Source organism: Oculina patagonica, chromosome 9, assembly GCF_052425735.1.
Source record: "Oculina patagonica isolate OP01 chromosome 9, crgOcupat, whole genome shotgun sequence".
Lineage (NCBI taxonomy): Eukaryota > Metazoa > Cnidaria > Anthozoa > Scleractinia > Oculinidae > Oculina > Oculina patagonica.
In genome coordinates, this window is record NC_135766.1 from 4,605,740 (window position 1) to 4,625,338 (window position 19,599).

General features: G+C 37.2%; 1 protein-coding gene across 4 annotated transcripts in view; it reads left to right on the forward strand.

Moving 5' to 3' along the window:
- Window positions 1-19,599, forward strand: part of LOC144665265 (uromodulin-like) — a 32,807-nt gene that overhangs the window by 8,361 nt on the left and 4,847 nt on the right. The window contains exons 1-4 of one of the 4 annotated variants that reach the window (XM_078526480.1): window positions 2,371-2,547; window positions 17,903-18,165; window positions 18,591-18,705; window positions 19,129-19,251. In XM_078526480.1, coding sequence (XP_078382606.1) covers window positions 2,478-2,547; window positions 17,903-18,165; window positions 18,591-18,705; window positions 19,129-19,251 — 571 coding nt within the window. In that variant the 5' untranslated portion in view covers window positions 2,371-2,477. Of the gene's footprint in view, window positions 1-2,370; window positions 2,548-6,645; window positions 6,761-8,446; window positions 8,570-9,481; window positions 9,611-14,826; window positions 15,081-17,902; window positions 18,166-18,590; window positions 18,706-19,128; window positions 19,252-19,599 lie in introns of those variants that run through there. The other 3 variants (XM_078526479.1, XM_078526478.1, XM_078526482.1) reach the window with 3 other exon arrangements.

Genomic DNA, 19,599 nt, shown 5'->3' on the forward strand with positions numbered 1-19,599 from the left:
GAACGTTTAAACGTTAATTAAGTTCTATATTCAGAAATTGCTTCGGTAAGTTTTATTTCGCTCTGTGATTGGTTTAAAATTTTAAAATTTAGAATTCGGACGCCAATCAAATGCAACACCGAAAAATAGCGAAAATTAGCCACACACGTTTCTCCGCTTTAGTACTAGTATTTTCTGCGCTGGTTACCCGTATTTGGTATAATTATGCTTAGTTTTTTTTTGTATTTTTTTTTGTATTTTTTTTTTAGAAATTACAATGACAATAATACATACAAGAACCTAATTACAATACTACAGACACAAACGAATTACAATACTAAACAAGCCTTGCACAACGTGACTAATTATGCTTAGTTGATTGTGTTGTTTATCACGAAAGGTTGAAATCTATTTCCAGAAAAGCCATACTTTAAAAAGCATAGAAAAAGGTCAAAAAAGATTTCTGCTGCATTCTTTCACTGTTTTAACACGGCAAAATTCGTTTTCTATGTTTTTGTTTGCTTTTCTCTCCTTGACCATCCACAAAACACAATAGCGTCCGGAGCAACTAATCAATGAAAATGTTTTGGTTACGTAATTCAACCAAAGTATGTGAGTGCAAAACATTAGCCTGCGTAGCAGGCGTCTGTTTACGTTTTTTAGCGCGTTTACAAGAGTGCGCGATCGCGAGAAGGCCGCGCGAGGAAAAGTCGATTTTTTTCCTCGCGTGGCCCCCCTCGCGCCTTTCGCGTTTCCCATACGCGCGCTCGAAACTACGGCGCCTGCTACGCACGCTAGCAAAACATAAGATTTTGCGTGGTCGTACACCTTGCAAAAAAATCTTGGGATCTTTGTTTGCTCTTGTAAAATGTGCCGAGCTTCTCAACCATTCCCTCTATTTGCTATGGCTGTAAATGTAACCTGCAATTTACACAGGACTAGTGGTTTTACCAATACCCAGTTCGAAATCCTCTTTTTTTAAAAATAGTACGCGATAACCTTCGTTGAAACATTCATTGCATTAATACACTTTCTAAATTTCTAAGACTTCAAAGCACTTTTCCAACATTACCCAATGCCAGGAGAGTAAGCCGAGTTCGAAGAAGCAATTTCGTGACAAAAAGAATTGGAAAGGATTAAGGAAAACAATGGTAAGACTAACAAGTCCCAATCTTCTTTCTTTCACGAAAAAGTTCGTCATAATATTTTACCACCTAATTGTTTTAAACCGTAGGTAGTTCCTTTCTTTCTTTGTTATACAAACGCCTATGTTATACATAATGCAAGCGCACCTGTAGTTTATGCAGTTTACAACGTGCCATCACCTCACGATGGACTAGCAGCAGAACCATGGGGGAGAAGCAACGCTTTTAGAAATTTTATACCCAAGACTGAGAAAGACCAAAACCTTATACAGTTGTGGTACAGATCGCCCGGTAACTGGGCGCGATCCGTAGATGGTTTTAGGTTTACCATAAACACACGCAACTTTGTCAGACAACCAGAAGCTAACATGTTGATTTAAAAAAATGGTTGCAAGCACTGCACACAAACGGCTAAATGTACCATATAAGACGCACAAAAGGAAATTCCGCACATACTTAAGAAAATTTGCAAGATATACCGGGTATTTGTGGACGTATTTGTGTCTTAATCTGACCGCTGTGAGATTACACAAAGTAAAAATGTCTTTAAAATGGAAAATGCGGGAATCAATTAACGGGAATCAATTGTTATAATCGTTTTTTTACAAACAACAGCCTATAAATTACTATGTGAAATTCAAGACGTTCTTCCTGAATTATACAAGGCTTTGAGTTAAGTTCAATTCATTTAATTCCTGCCTTTTAGTCAATTAAAATTAATTTCGAGAATGTTCGACGCCTAATTTCTCCTTGCACATTCAACACATTTAAAATATTCGTCAGCCAGGGGAAAATGTCTTGATGCACCACGAATTTCCCAAATTTCCAACATTAAAAGATAGATGTGATTGTGTCTCTTGCAAATGATAAGCTTGAAGTTCGTTATATCTCTGGCATGATGTCGTGCTTTCTTTTCGATCCAGTTAACATTACACCATTTGCGCCCCACTGTCACCATAAACGTCTCGACAGCTTCACGGCTAGCTTTAACAGGTTCATTTTGTTCTTTCCGTCTTAATTGCTCTACGTGCTCCAGACAGGAGGCTGTTTTATGAATATTATACTAACAGAAACAAAACGAACCTCATTAAACAAAACGGACACTTGAAATGAACCTCTCTGCAAGACGTCACATCCCTGTCAAAACAAAAACTTTATTGGCTCAAAATAAAGTGCACGGCGTATAAAAATAGCTCGTCTACTCGACAACTTCAGATGCCTCCTCGATGGTATTCTCCTCGATGTTTCCCTCATCCAGCACAGCTGTCCGAGTGAACCAGTACTTACAATGATGCACTCGTAATTTTACATTTAAATTCGCCGTCAAAAAGTCATTTCAAGGTTATTTGTAACATGGATTCTTCTTTTGCCCTCATTGTCTTACTGTTGTCTTCTATGATGGCGAATGTAATGTGCGAAGAAGGTGAGTACGGGTTTCTGTTGTTCGGTTCTCTTTGCCTTTTCATTTGCGTGCTATTTAATGGTCTTATCTATCCTTAACATATCAATGAGTTTTCAAGCCGAAAAGCTTTAAAGAGCGCATCAATGAACTTCATATGCCATTGTCTGCGTTTAGTACCAAATTTTCCGAGCAAACATTTAACAGAAATGCTAGTGAAATTATTTTCAGTTTGGCGCTTTAAGGTGGAAAACCGTAAAAGGGGATTAAGACAGAATCCGCCAGGACTTCGAGTATTAATTGAACAAACTCATGTACATGTACCAAAATTATTTACATCTCATTACAAACTCCTAGTGTCACTGTTTCAAATATCTTATCAAAAGAAATAATTTCTAACAGCACAAAACAACAAAAAGAAATTTCGAAGTTCCACTGAATTCCACTGAATCGCTTAAAAGACGATTTTACAAAATAATTACACGTGAGATTTTACCTGTAGTTTACATGGTTCTTGTGAACCGCTTTGAAATTCATTTTCTCAGGCTCTGATAAGAAATTGTTGTTAATGTTATCACGGATAATTTTTTAATCTTTAGCTTTTAGAAGGGGTTAAAAACAACGCAATAGGATTTAAATTATTCTGGTACTCGATTTTTGTCCAGCTAAAATTGATATTACTCGATTTCCTGATAGGATTCCGTCTTAAACGTTTTGTCTACAAACACAACTTTGCTCTCGCGCAGGAGAAATGCCGGGGTGTTGATATTGATTACAATTTGACACGATAAGTGCCCTAATGAAAACGACCAAAGTTAGAGTTCTCGATTGAACCTTATTTATGCCACTGCACTGACGCTGACAAATTTCTAAGAGATCTTTTCTTAGATTCGTTTTATTTAATATAAAGCTAAAATTTGGAACGTTGATTCGCTAATGACTTCTAGAGAGATTCAATAAAGCAGATTATGGCTGAAACAAAATTTAAAAATATATATATTTTACCAACTATCCAGCGAATACATGATTTAGTTTCTCTCAAACATAGCTCAGAAACTTAAAAAACGAAAGATATCAGGCATCTTATTAATATTTAAGGAACCTGTTCTCTAAAATTAGAAAAGCTAGTTTTATGGTTTTTAATTTACAACATTTCAACATTTTTAAAACATTCTTCTCTTGGATTAAGTCATTTTACGTTAACTTTTGTATCGACTGGCTATGTTTGTTTTTTTATCTAAAGCAACTGCAATCGAAAGAAAACAGAATGGTCGCAATTTCTTTGTAATCTACATTTTGTTTTCATAATTTGACTAATTAATAAAATTGAGACATCGATGTTTTAAAACATACATTGTCGTGTGTTGATATAAATTACTTTTTTGACACGTTTCGTTTTGCTATTTTCGTGTAACTAATTAACTTCAACGTACACGTTTTGTTTTTGGTTTAAAGAAAAAACCTCCGTATTTTCTTCGTTCGTGCTTCTAATTAATTATTTATACTGAAAATTTATCAATAGTGGGTAGAAGTTCTTTTGAAAGGTGGTTTGCATCACTTCAAATTGAATTTAGTGAAAATGCGTAGTTTTAAATAAAGTGAATAACTATTTGAAGGATAAGTAGTTTGTTTAAAACGCAGAGTAAATACTTGGTGGTCTAATCTCATCAGAACATTGCTGAAAACTTCGAGAACACGGAATAGACGTGCATATTAACGGCGACAAGACCAGAGATTGCTGCTGCAGGGTTGGAGTCCTACCCCAGTAGTTGTCAAGACGTACGATTTCTCTGATATTTTTTTCTTGTTAACTTTCATTAGTATAAAACAACAAAGGGTTTTTTTTTTCTCATTTCCTGTGGAAGTTTAATTAAATGTTGACGTACTGCATTGAAGAAATGATAAATGTATTTATTTTACCTGGGACGACAAATGTTTGAATTTTCCGTTCCATAAATAATATTTGAACTCAAAACATGACTTTTTATATTCAATTCCGAAAAATTTCAACCGAAATAATGTAACTAGCAAGTGACACGAACTTTATTAGCTCCAAACACCAAATTTGGATAACGTAAAGTATTGGAAGCAAGGTTTTATATAAGATTTCTTAGCTTAGTGGAAATAATGACCCAAGCCTTATGTAATCTCATCAGGTTACTAGCCCTGAGTGCGACCAAACTAAGCGTACTATTTGCGAACTGTATAAAAACTGAATTGGATCGAAAATATTTCACTTATCCTTCAAATAGTTATTCACTTTATTTAAAACTTTTTCATTTAAAATGATACAAAGCACCTTTCAAAATAACTTTTCGATGTTTTTATCGCTTCTGAGAGGCTCCTGGGGATCTTTTTGGGCGAATTTTTCTCAATAGTTGGAACCCGTGACGTACGTTTGCATTACGCATACGTCACGGATTTCTCGTAGTACGCGTTCGACCGTTGAAAAGAAAATCACCGAAGACGGTCTCCAGGAGCCTTTCAGAAGCAATAAAAGCACAAAGAAAATGCTGATGTTTTTAACAGTTTTCACTTTTTGGAAGGAAAAGTGATTTTTTAATCAATCTTTAGATCCATACAAACTCTTATTTAGTAAAAGGATAGAACTTTTTGAGGTTATATTTGGGTTTTTCGGCAAAACTCTACGTTAAGACATTTCCTATAACTAACGAGGGTACAAATTCCGTATTAAGAGATAGAGTTTCTTCAACTATGAGGAGACACTGCTAAAGAGGGCACGACCCACGAAAAGGCACATTCGGTTTTAAGGGGACACCGTTTGTAAAAGTTAATTCGTGCATTGGAAGAATAGCATTTCACGCGCAAAAACAGTATTGTAACCACCAGAAAGCTAAGGAATTCTCTTCTAAGAGAAGTGTAGTTTTTTTTTTTGGTTTTTTCACGTGGGATGGTGACGTCACATCACGTGACAATTACATCATGATGTCAAAACAGCCGCCATCTTGGATCCGCCATCTTGGATTTCAAAATTTTTCTAAAATGCCGGAAAACCACCCAAAATCACTGCAAACTACTCAAAATGAATAAAAATGTGCTTTTAACCCGTAAAAATGTAAAAATAATTCCATTTAAGTTGATTTTTATTAACAGAAACACGCAAAATTACGAATTTGGGAAAACATGCCTGTCAAAATGCCGTTGCCATGGTGATGTCAAGTTTCTGACACATCATTTAACCCTACCAAATTGTTGCCAGATAAATTTTAGGAAAACTCAGAAAGTTTGGCAGCGTTTGGTTAAATCTTAAAAAAGTTATAAAAGTTCAAAGTCAGCGCGGGCCTCAAAAGCCCCCCCCCCCCCCCGGTCTAAATAGGGTTAAAGCTAATACCCGATTCCCTCTATAGCACGCGCCTGCAGGGAATCACGGTAGTTGTATTCATCAAACCATTCGCGCGGCTCAGCAAAGCGCATCGTTGCTGAGTCTCGCGCATGGTTTGATGAATACAACTACCGTGATTCCCTGCAGGCGCGCGCTATAGAGGGAATCGGGTATTTACACAATGTTGAGCAAAATTACGAAAATTCATTGCGTAATCATACACTTATTTTTTTTTTTTTTAATTCCCTGTAAAGAAAACTAAAAAATAGGAATCATGGAATACAGTGTCAGGCTAAACAGCAGTAACAAAAACCAGCAAATAGTCACGTTATTAGCCAGTTAAGTGTACAATATGTAAAGTTTTACAAGCTGTGCTGTTTTTACAAGTACTGAAATGGTACAAACAAGCCAAAATATAAACTTTGAGTAAAAACATAAAAAAATAACTACGTTTGGAATGAAAACATGCTGGGATATTTTTTCGGCAGTCAAACCTGAAACTGAACATGCTAAGGTATTAAAAACAAAAATTATAACAACTGTGGGATATTTTTGCATATATCTCAGGTTTGGCTGCGTCACGTGACATGTTTAGACCAATAAAGGGCAAACAAAATTAAAACATTTCATGGATTACAAATGATCCTCAAATGATCTTGGACTACCAAAAAAAATCAAGAATATGGTTTCAATTGTAATTAAACTAAGCAAAGTTTGGCAACATTACCAAAAACATTTAATTGAAAATTGTGTCTTTCTTTGCTTTCTTTTCGGCTAAGAACGCCTGTAGCGAGATGCCGTGTCAGAACAATGCGATCTGCCAGGCAGGATTTACCGACAAAGGATATCGATGCGTGTGTGCTGCTGGATTGACGGGTCAGGATTGTACGGAAGGTAAGATTGCAGTTGATATTTTTGATATTCTTTTTCGCGCTTGAAAGCAAAAATGTTTTATACCATAGCCGAGAGAATTCTCGCGCGCTGATTGGTCAAAAATTATGGTCGATGAGAGTATAGACCATGAAAGTGACGTCAGATCACGCCACGCATACGCGCGGGCTAAAAGATGTGTAAGTTTGGTCTCCATGAATCCTCGATAAATGAAAGCGAATTTCATCATGTTTTGTTTGAATCAAGTACGCATTTGTCTTCGGAATTCAGGATTGGACTTCTACTCAGGTGATCTGTCGAAAGAAAATTGACCAGGCTTTTGAATTTTTGGTCTAACTGAGAAGAACGGTGCTAGCCAACCGGCAGCGGACTGTCGATGTTCAGTGAACAAGCGCTAACAAGATATTCAAAAAGAAAAATAATCTTGCTCGCTTCAAGCAATAGGCACCATACTCAACGAGAGAGGAAAAGGTAATTAAAATTGCTATTCTTTGAATTCTTGTTCATCTTCTTTTGTATCATTGTCGTTTTTACGTCTCGGACCGGAATCTTTACGTCCCTGACCGGCAAAGTTTCTTCACGGTCAGGCATCGCTTTTGATAAATACTTGATCGAGTTTGTTATGGTATAAACCAAATCGACCACATTTTTCCATGGTCTACACTCTTATAGACCATAGAAATGACGCCATAAAATGTACAAAACTTTGCACTGAAACCACTCACCTACGGCTCGTGGTTCCACTTGAGTTTTGAACATTTTCTGACATCATTTCTATGGTCTATAAGAGTGTAGACCATGAAAAAATGTGGTCGATTTGTTAAGTATTATTTTGAAAGACATTTAATTTCGAGGCTACTGTCTCTCCATCAGTCTACACGGGAGGCGCGTTGGCCTAGTGGTTAGTGCACTAGACTCCGGATCAGCGGTCCGGGTTCAAGCCCTGGCAGGGGGCATTGTGTTGCGTTCTTGGGCAAGACACTTTACTCCAATCTCAAAAGACATCTCTCAATCCAGGTCCATAGATGCATACTGGCGGATTTGATGCTGGGGTTAACCTTCCAATATTAGCCGTCATAGTACTAAGATCTACTACTTAGAAGTTGGCAATGCCATTATTACAACCACTTGTAATCTTCAAGTGGCATCGACTGTTAACTCCATGATTCCTTTGTTGTTAAGAGTTAATTTATACCTTATTAACTTAGTGCGCCAACCGGTAAATATAACCCCATAACAGGTCGAACGTCTATATAGGATCAGGATAAAACATTGCCTTACCTCTTTCTTACAAACACTCAAACCACCAGCAAACCACCCCCCCCCCCCCCATTATTCAGGTTGTTTAAAGCACAATAAAGCTAATCAGGGATGAGAGTGAAATTTCATTTCATTCTTTTAGCAAGGTTTTCTGTTTTTCGTTGAAACGGTTAAAAGATATTCAACAATTCTTTCAACTAAAATAACCCAAAATGGACGGCTTTAATGTCCAGTAGAACTGGAGAAAAATTCAGTCAACAAAAACCAACTAAAAAACAGTTGATGCCAATACAATTCGGCGCAACAGTTATCAACGGTTCGGCCGACAACAGTTCTATCGGTATACCTTAAAGCCAAATCAATTAAAACCCATTTGTGGTTGAAACGATTGATCTCAATAGGACATGGCCTAAATGTTTCATTTTTCAGATATCGACGAATGCATTGCAGCGACTCACAAATGCCCTGCTAATGCTGATTGTGTTAATATTCATGGCTCATACAACTGCACCTGTAAATCAGGATATACAGGCGATGGACTCAACTGTACAGGTGAGATTGTTCAAATAGATCAGAATACTTAAAGCTGACACAGTAAAAACTGTATTAGACGGCACTCAATTAGTAAAAACTTTACCTTTTCAGCGGCGGTCATTTCTATTTAATATTTAGCCCGGGGGGGGGGGGGGCGGTATGGTATGTGCCGCGGAATAGGGTAGGGTTTTTGAGGTTCTCAGTCCTTAAAATTAATAGGGTATCATTTTTGCTCCTTTTGGCATTGTGTTCCCGGTGTGATCCTTAGATAGGGTACCTAAATTCTATCAGCTAAAATAAACGCCCAGCTAAACCAAAAACAAAAAGGGATCTTAAAACTGAACTCACCGTTCAAGTATTAGTAAAGCGATTTTGTAAAGATTTGCGTTTTGCCGTGCGCGGTTGGCCGTTATTTGGGTCGTCACGGAACGCTTCTCCTCCCCTTGAATAGGGTGTCATTTTTTCGGTTTTGGGCCTTAAAAGGGGGATCCATTTTCGCTTTCTTTATCTTTAAATAGGGTCAGGGTTTAAGAACCTTCGAGGCACATCCCTTTCCAAAATTTATGGGAGTACCTCCTCCCCGGGATATTTAGTAGGACGTCGTCATCTTTTACAAAATCTTGGTTATCGTCAATGATGTTGAAGACCTGCATTAAATATTATCGGTAACACTTGTGTTCGAATAAAACAAAATAACTTGAGTAAACCGATTGAAATTTAATTTTACTGAAAAACTCTTCGTACATGGAATAGACGTAATAGCATGAAAGTTCAATGGAATGCAGAATTCTTTGGGATATATCTTCCTTACAGTTCCCAACGCATAGTGCCTTTTACCCCTCTGGGATTGCTATGAGCTTGCCAGCCATTTCATACCTTATTGCACGCAGTGGCGTAGAAATAACAATCATATTCCATTACATCTCTCAGATATCGACGAGTGTGCTGCACCGGTCGACCCATGTAGTGCCGTTGCTAACTCTGCATGCAAGAATACCAATGGATCATACGTCTGCGAGTGCAAAGATGGATTCGTAAAGAATGGTCCGAATTGTGAAGGTGCAATAACATTTCAACAACATTGTAAAATATTCAATCTCTTTTATTAGTTTCAAAGAGCCCGACTTAAGTTAGAATCCACCTTTCTATTGACAAAATATCTTACGTCGCAAATCTCCAGCGTATTATCGCATGAACGTGCATTGGTATGTTGCACATTCATTGGTATGCAGGTAATATTGATATCCTCAATAACAGTTCAATAAAGATTACTCCCATTAGTAGAGAAATAAGTGCATTGCATTTTCAGTTTTTAGTGATTAGCACCAACAAAAATCGACAAAGCTTACTCCGACTTATCAAGCTCTGTTCAAGTTCAAAGCTTATCCGGTTTACATTTGAAAATAAAAATAATTAATCTCCCTATTGAAAAATGCGGAAAGAATGCTAAAAAAACTATTGAAGAAATAAGAGTGATTTTACTAAACCCGAGATATAGTTATAACATTTCAAGATACTATTAGACACTAATTCCATTGTTTTCTTTTGTTTAGTTTTGACTATTACGACCTGTTACATATCTTTTCATGGGTTAAATGGAATCTTTCTACTTGCTAAGTTGATACTGCCCTTGTAAGAGGATTTATCCCTTTTTCTGCCATATACTTGCAAACGCAACAGACTAAGTTTTCAATAGTCTTGGCATGATTTAAAATAGGCGTAAAGGAGCATCACGGTTGAAATATAATGAAATGCTGGAATGACATTGAAGAAAGGAATGAAATAGGAAGGATGATTCAATGTACATCACTACATACTAAACCAAACACGGGAGTAACTTTGATACCTATTTTAAACTATTACGTTAAACGTGACATGGTCATTTCATTCTTCGCTTATCTTCTTCTACGTTCAAAATTTCTCCCTGTTTAAAATATTACAAGACTAAAAAACAAACTGTGGACAATATAGTAATGTAGTTAGTCAGCAAAAAGACTGGCTTCTCCTGATAGCGAAAAGCTGGCTTCTCCTGACAGAAAAAAGCAAGAGATTTTTATAAGAAGAAACCATCAGGTTTACTAGAATGCAATTCTTCACGGCCAAATTACAATGTAGCTCATTTCTTTCTTATTATGGTGCATTCGAACATCGTATATAAGTTATGTCTGTTATCATATTGTACCTCACAAAGCTACATACTTATTAACGTACTTATTTTTTAGCTGATGATTGTCAAAACTACCAAATTCTGTCCGATGCAGAAAGAAAACACGACTACCCAACGGGATGGTATCCTCAATGTGACAATAACCTCAATGGCTGGTATCGTTTCCAAGGAGCCGCAGGAACACAAATGGCGGCCACATGTCCATTAGCGAACAAATGTGATACAAACTTCCCGGGCTGGTTTAATGATGTGCATCCTACAGTAGCTGAGGGTACAGTGTATAGAAAAGTCTGCTTTCACAAGGGTGGAATTTGCTGTGGATCATGGTTAAATATTCAAGTAAAGAACTGCGACACCTACTTCATCTACAAGTTGGTTTCGCCACCAGGTTGTAACGCCCGTTACTGCGGCACCGACTAATTCCATTGCAAATGACCTTCTCAGTGCAGTACGGAGCTAGATATTGGTGAATATTTCGTTACGTGATTGTTGAAACTATTCCTAAGAAGCCTTACTAAAAAGACACCCGATTAAAAAAACAACAAATGCAAATTTAGTTACTGAATTAAGTTACACTTCTCTGTAGAACTTCGTCATCAGTACGAAAAAAATTCAATCTTAGACATCTCTTGAGCGGGGAACGAAAGAGATTTACGAAGGCTTTTCATACACTGTAGCGATATTAGGTGATTACTAGAAATTACGAGTCCTGTCCAACAGTGTAGATGAATGAGCGGTTTTTGGTAGATGAAGTAAGGCACTCGAGTTAAGACACAATGGTTCCAGGTTACCTTTGGGGCAACCTGGAAAATCCATTTTCCCTTTACCCTGCCGTATGCAAAGATACAAATTATTTTTGGAGCCTATTTGCTCACGAAGCTGACTCTTACTGTAACGTTGGCGTTCGTAGTATAGCATTCGGAATCAGTTGTTTCATTCCTTTGGGAAGACGCTATGCCAACGGTTCATCTGAAATTCGATGCAAGTCTTCTTTAGATGTTTAATTATGTAATAGTCGACGTCTTTCTTGTATTTTATATTAACAAAATCAGTTGCTTCAGAAACGTTTGCACAGTGTTTCCAGTTCAAGATCTTAAATGACATTTTGTTTTTAAATACCAGATTAGCAAAAATCGGGAAGATCCCTAATGACCTATGTACGTTCTGTCGATCCTCTCAAGAAACATTAGAACATTTCTTTTATACCAATGTCCTTATTCAATAGAATTTTGGCTTAGATTTGAAAACTTTTGGTTAACAATTACAAAAGAGCAAATAAAACTTAATTATAAAAACATTATATTAGGAATATTAGATGAGAAATCTAGTTTGCTCAATTACTTTATTATTTTAGGTAAACTTTATCTGTGGAAATGTCGTAAGAATAATCAAACCCCTCTTTTTTGCCATTTAAAGATATAGTCCGGAGAAAATACGAGACTGAGAAGCTTATAGCCTCTCAAAAAAACTTGGCCTTAAAAAAGGTTTCAGGCTAAATGGAAGCTTTTCTTGAAAAGTAATCAAGCTTTATATATCAAGGACTAGGTGCTGTCTGTAAGTTGATTCCTCGTAAATATAGATATAGAAAATAATTGTGTAAATTATTGTGTAATTAGAGTATGTTGTAAGTCTTTTAGTACCAGCGTAAGTAGAATATCATACTGTAACACCTTAGAATATAGCTTTGTAAATAGGATATAATATCGTACATTTGTATTTTAATTAGTGTAGGGAGGGCCCGTTAGTTGTGTAAGTGTTGTAGGTATTGTATTGTTGTAATTATTTTGTGTTTCTAATGATAATAAAATAAAAAAAAAAGACGTCGTATTTTATATTTTGTATTTATGGTATTTTTAGTTGGCATGTTTTTAGCATTATTTTTTTTATTTTAGCCAATATTGTAAAACGCCATTGCACTTGTCGATTTCGGCGCTATATTAACGTGATGGACTTTTTCCCGCCCCCACTAACTGCCCCTGGGTCTCCGAAGATGGCAAACGGACAATATAAATATAAGGATACACATGAGAAATTTTCACACGTGCTTGAGAAAATTTGCAAGCTATATCTGTGTCTAAAGGTGGATTTCCACTGTCGCATTTTTGTTGACGCACGTTAACGTACGTAAAAATTGTAAACGTACGTAAAAATGAAATTTTACGCGCGCGATTACGTGCGTCGAATATACGTTGTCCAATTTCCAATGCCACGTTTTTTTCTTGGTATTTACGTACGTAACACTCACGTATACGCACGTAGCGATCGCGAGTGTTTTCAAAAAAGTTGAACCGAGTTCAACTTTTTTCGCGGCTGTCTGCGGTTACGCAGCGATTTAGCCAATCATACTTTTGGATTTTGTCACATGACACCACTTACCAGTGGAAAACGATTTTATTTTAATTCGCCGTCGATTTATATGGGAAAACATTCAGATGTAGAAGCGCTTCTCATCGAGAAAGTCCGAACATTTCCAGCAATAATCTATTGAACTGATTACAGAACCAAATTATACACAAACGCAGTAGTAAGAGAACGCCTGGCGTCAGGTCACGTAGGCTTTGAACCGGTAATCCGGGAAGGTCGCCTCAAATCTTTTTTTACTTGTTGGTTTCTTTTGGAAGTATTTATAAAATGCCTCTTGGTCATATTCACGCATTTCTTTAACTAGCGTGTGGTACAAAGTGTTTTCATGGCAGCCATGTTGGAAGAGTCAAACAACAAGATATTTACATAAAAATGTTAATGATTTTTTTCCCAAAGGAGAAACAATTTATTGTTTCACTCCTCCAATATGGCCGCCAATAACACACTCTATTCACCAACTTGATAATTCAGGAATGTGGGCATTTACGTACGTTCAACGCACGTAAAAAAGAAACGCTTTCTATTACTTTTTACGCGACAGTGGAAATTTGCCTACGTATCTTTTTTTACGCACGTTTTACGTACGTAAATATTTACGCGACAGTGAAAATACCACCTTAAGGGCCTGTTTATATGGAGGAGAGTTGTCCCTGGTAGGAGGGTTACCCTCTCCCCCGAGCCATCTTTTACCGAGCGTTTAGATGAGAAAGTTGTCCCTTTTGACCGAGCCAAAACTTGGCCCTGTCGGTTCAAAGGACTGGCGAGAGTTGTTTTGAAACATCTATTATGGCTGCTTTTTCTAAAATCAGGAACGCTGAATCGTCGACCAAGACCATTTTTTGGACTAATTTAACGCCAACTTCGATTTCAATTTATCTGCGAGGCAAAAATAACCAAACTGTTTATATGGAAAAAAGTTGGCTCGCTCCCCAGAGTCACCCTCCCTTCAAAGCGAGTGACCCTCCACCCAGGGTCACCCTGCCCCCCACCCCCCCCCCCCCCCCCCGAGTCAACTTTGCAATTTCTCATATAAACGGTTCGCAGCTATTTATAAAGAAACGTATGAAAAGCTCTCACCCGGGGTGGCTCGGGACAACTCTCCTTCATATAAACAGGCCCTAAAGCTACCGCAGTGTGACCCCGACAATGTAAAAATGTGCTAAGGATATCAAAATGCGTTCTTTAAAACGGACACTTTGTTAAAATGGGTTCGTTACAAACAGCGGACTAAAAATTCGCATATGAAATTCAAAACGTTCTTCAGGAATTATAGAACGCTTTGGTGGGTTTTTGAGTTAGGTTCAATTCATTTAATACTGCCTTTTAGTCAATTGAAATTAATTTCTAGAATGTTCGACGCCTAATTTCTCCTAACAAAATCAACACATTTTAAAGCATATAGGTGATGAGAATAAGATAATCATCAGCCAGGAGAAAATGTCTTGATACACCACGAAATTACCAACATCAAAAGATATATGTGCTTGTTACTCACTGGCAAAAGATAAGCCTCGTTATATCTGCACATGGCATGAAATACCTTCTCTTCGATCAAGTTAACATAACACCATTTGCCCCCCTCTGCCACCATAAACGTCTCGATAGCTTCACGGCTAGCTTTACAGGTTCATTTTGGTCTTGTCGTCTTAATTGCCCTACGTGCCCCAGACAGGAGGTCTCTGCAAGACGTCGCATGCATGGCAAAACAAAAACTTTATTGGCTAAAAATAAAGTGCACGGCGTATAAAAATAGCTCGTCTGCTCGTCAACTTCAGATGTCTCCTCGATGGTATTTCAACCTGATCTGATGTTTCCATCATTCAGCACAGCTGTCTGCGCAAACTAGTGCTTACCAATGATATACTGGTAATTTTACATTTTCAGTAAATTCGGCGTCAACAAGTCATTTCAAGGAAATTATTTGTAACATGGATTCTTCTTTAGCCCTCGTTATCTTCCTGTTGTCTTCTATGACGGCGGGTGTTATGTGCGAAGAAGGTGAGTACGGGTGTATGTGGTTCGGTTCTCTTTGCTTTTTCATTTGCATGTTATTTAATGGTCTAATCTATCCTTAACATATTAATGAGTTGTCAAGTCGAAAAGCTTAAAGCTTTAAAGAGCGCATCAATGAACTACATATGACATTGTCTGCGTTTAATACCAAATTTTCAGAGCAAACATTTAACATGTACAGAAATGCTAGTGAAATCATTTTCAGCTTGGCACTTGTAGGAGGAAAACGGTAAAAGAGTATTAAACATTTTGCACCAATTATAAACACAACTTTGCTCACGCGAAGGACTAGAGATCATGGGGTGTTAATATTGATAAAAATTTGACACGAAAAGTTCCTTAATGATATGGACTAACGTTAGAGTTTTCCATCGAACCTTATTTATGCCACTGCATTGACCCTGACGAATCTCTAAGAAATCTTTTCTTAGAGACGTTTATATTTAATATAAAGCTAAAATTTGGGACGTTGATTCGCTGATGACTACCCGAGGGCAACATTAAATTTCTTGTACGTTTACAAACCAGATTCAATAAAAAAGCAGATTATGGCTGAAACAAAATTTAGACTGAAAACCCAAATATTTCACCAAATATCCAGCGAATACGTGATTTATATGCCCTCGAACATAGCTGAGAAACTTGGAAAACGTAAGATCTTAGACATCTCATTAATATTAAAGAAAACCTGCTCTCTAAAATTAGAACAGCCAGTTTTTTGGGTTTTAATTTATAACATTTCCAACATCTTTAAAACATTCTTCACTTGATTTAGTGATTTTACATTGGTTTTGTATCTACCGGCTATGTATTTTTTTTTTATCTAAAGCAACTGGAATCGAAAGAAGACAGAATGGTCGCAATTTCTGCCTAATCTACATTTTGTTTTCATAATTTGACTAATTAATTAACCTGAGACATCAATGTTTTAAAACATGCATTGTCGTGTGTTTTAATGAACATTACTTTAATTTTCACCCCCTTCGTTTCGCTATTTTAATTTCGTGCAACTCATTTACTTCAACGTAGACGTTTTGTTTTTTGGTTTAAAGAAAGAAACCTCCATATTTTCTTCGTTCGTGCTTCTAATTAATTATTGATACTGAACATTTATCAATAGAGTGGAAGTTCTTTTAAAGGTGGTTTACATCATTTCAAATTGAATTTAGTGAAAATGCGTAGTTTGTTTAAGACGCAAAGTAAGTACTTAGGGGTCTAATTTGACTAAAGCATCGCTAAAAACTGTCAAAACACGGGATAGACGTCAGGTTTCTCTATTGTTTTCTTTTTTTGTTAACTTTCATCAGTATATAAAATCAAAGTGTCTATTTTTTTTCCCATTTCCCGTGGAAGTTGAATTAAACGTTGAGGTACTGCACCGTAGAAATAATTAATGTATTTATTTTACCTGGGACGACAGATGTTTGGATTTTCCGTTCCATAAATAATATTAGAACTCAAAATATAAACATGACTTTTTAGATTCAATTCCGAAACATTTCAAGTGAAATAATGTAACCTGCAGCAAGTGACACGAACTTTATTTGCTCCAAAGACAAAATTTGGATAACGTGATGTGTTTGGAAGCTAAGTTTTATATGAGATTTCTCAGTGAAAATAATGACCGATGCCTTACGTAATCCTCTCAGGTTACTAGCCCTGAGTGCGTAGAAACTAAGCGTACTAAGCTATTTGCGAACTGTATAAAAACTGAATTGGATCGAAAATATTTCACTTATCCTTCAAAGAGTTATTCACTTTATTTAAAACTCTTTAACTTGAAATGACACAAACCACCTTTCAAAAGAACTTTTCGGTGTTTTTATCTCTTCGGAGGGGTGAGCGAGTTTTTTCAATAGTTGGAACCCGTGACGTACGTTTGCATTACGCGTACGTCACGGATTTCTTGTAGTTCGCAATCGACCGTTGAAAAGAAAATCACCCAAGACGGTCCCCAGGAGCCTTTCAGAAGCAATAAAAGACCAAAAAAAAAAAGCTGATGTTTTTAAAACATTTCACTTTTTAAAAGGAAAAGTGATTTTCCTAATTTTAATCAAATTTAAGATTCATACAAACTCTTACATAGTAAAACGAGATAACCTTTTGAGGTAACTTTTAGTTTTCTCAGCAAAACTCTTCTTTAAGACATTTCTAGTTAGGGACACCACCCGCAAGGGACCCCCTCCTCATATAAAAAAGCACATATCCTGTTAGGTCTTCCTTACGCAAAAAGGAAACATCTCACAAAATGAAATTTCCAGGCCGGTAATAAAACAACTCCAGTAAAGGACAAATTTCGTGACCATGAGAAAGTAACACCAGTCATGTTAGGGCACATCTCGTGAGAAGACATCACCCATGAAAAGGACACCTTCTAAGGGCACACCAACATCAACTATGTGGCACCTCTCATAAGAAGGCATCATCCATGATAGGGCACATCTTGTAAGTAAACAGCACCCATGAGAACGCACTTCTAGTGAGAAAACATTACTAACGAGGGGACAAATTCCGTATTGAGAGAGGTTCCTCACCTATGAGGAGACACCCCTAAGAAGACACATCCATGAAAGGGCACATTCGGTTTTAATTAACGGGGACGCCGTTTGTAAAAGTTTAAATTCGTGTATTGGAGGAAAAGCAGTTCATAAGCAAAACAGTTGTAACCACCAAGACGCTAAGGGTTCCTCTTCTAAGAGAACCAGTCAGTGTCTTCTCCAAGTCCCTCTTTAATAACAGGGGCAGCCACTGCATGCAGTCAGGAAAATAAAACTGAAACGCTAATTTTCATTTTGGTTCTTTCGCAGACCCATGCCGTCAACTGGAGTTCAGATCCGCCCTCTCTTTCCATGGCAAACGACTGATTAACCACTTGATACGAACCGTTGAGTCTGTTTCCAAAGAATTCTGCGGAGCATTATGCTTCATGGAACCCAACTGTGTCAGTTATAACATGGAGGTTTTCAGCGGATCTCCTACAGTCACTAAATGTGAACTGAATAACTCTACTCACAATGAACACCCTGATGATCTCAAGCCATGGCAAAATTATATTTATCGTGGATCTGAGGTGAGTGTTGATTACAAGCATAAAAGCGAATAAGGCCTTAAGGTACCACGGAAGGAAAATTGGCGTTTTCGTTCCAAGTGAATTTGTGTGCAAACCATCAGTGGTTACCCCAATAAAGTATATATTTTCTGGAAGCTTATTGAATAAAGATTGTAATTTTGGATTTTGTTTTGATCATATAGACCATAATAAGCATTGTCAGCATTTTGTTTGCAAAATTATGAGAACACGTTTACGTGAGAGCCTTGATTTTTATGTGGAATTTGATCTACATATACTAGTCTAAAAAACGGTGTCTCAGATTTTTCTTTTCTTGCTCCATTAATTTCTTATGAATTTTTAATCCTTAAGAAGCCCTAAAAATGCCATTTTAAAGTTTACAAGTTTTACTAGTTAAAGTTCATCATTGTCTTTTTTTGGTTAAGAACGCCTGTGGCGAGATGCCATGTCAGAACAATGCGATCTGCCAGGCGGGATTTACCGACAGAGGCTATCGATGCGTGTGCGCTGCTGGATTCACGGGTCAGGATTGTACGGAAGGTAAGATTATTGTGATAGTTCTGATATTTAGATGGTCTTTTTTACCCTTCAAAGGAAAAATGTTTTGTATAAATTAATTGGAAAACGTTTACCCTTCAAAGGAAAAAATGTTTTGTAATTGGAAAACGTTCAATTTGGAGACTACTGTCTGTCTTTGATCTAAATGCATGTGAGTGGTGCCTTGACATAGTAGTTAGCGCGCTTTCCTCCCGAGAACGAGCATTCTGGGTTCGAGCCAGAGCCGGGACTACTGAGTATAGTTCTAAGGCAAGACACTTAACTCTCATAGTGCCACTTTTACAGTGAAACCTCGATTTAACGAAGCTTCAAGGGAGAACTCGCTTTATGCTACAGTAACTGTTTTAAATGGTTAAAACCGTTGGTCTCGACAGAACATGACCTAAATGTTTCTTTTTTTTTCAGATATTGACGAATGCACTACAGTGACACACAATTGTCCTGCTAATACGGATTGTGTTAATACTCATGGCTCATACAACTGTACATGCAAATCAGGATATACTGGCGATGGGCTCAACTGTACTGGTGAGACTGTTTAAGTAGACCAGACACTTTAATCACACAGTAATATCTGTATTAGAAGGCACCCAATAAGTATAAACTTCATCGGAATAACCTTTTTAAGGGGATCGCTTTATTTGATATTTGGTAGGGCATCGTCGCTTTTCGTAACGAGTACTCCATTCGGAGAGTGAAGTATTTGAAATACATGTAGCAACTTACTGAAATAATTTTGCTGCCTTGGACTAAAATTTCAATTCGCTCAAACTGCAAAGATACGATTGCATGTCGGAAAGTCAATACATGTAACATAGCTGTCAACGTAAGGTCATTTCGACTCTGATTGCAGAGCGCAAACTATTAACATTGCAA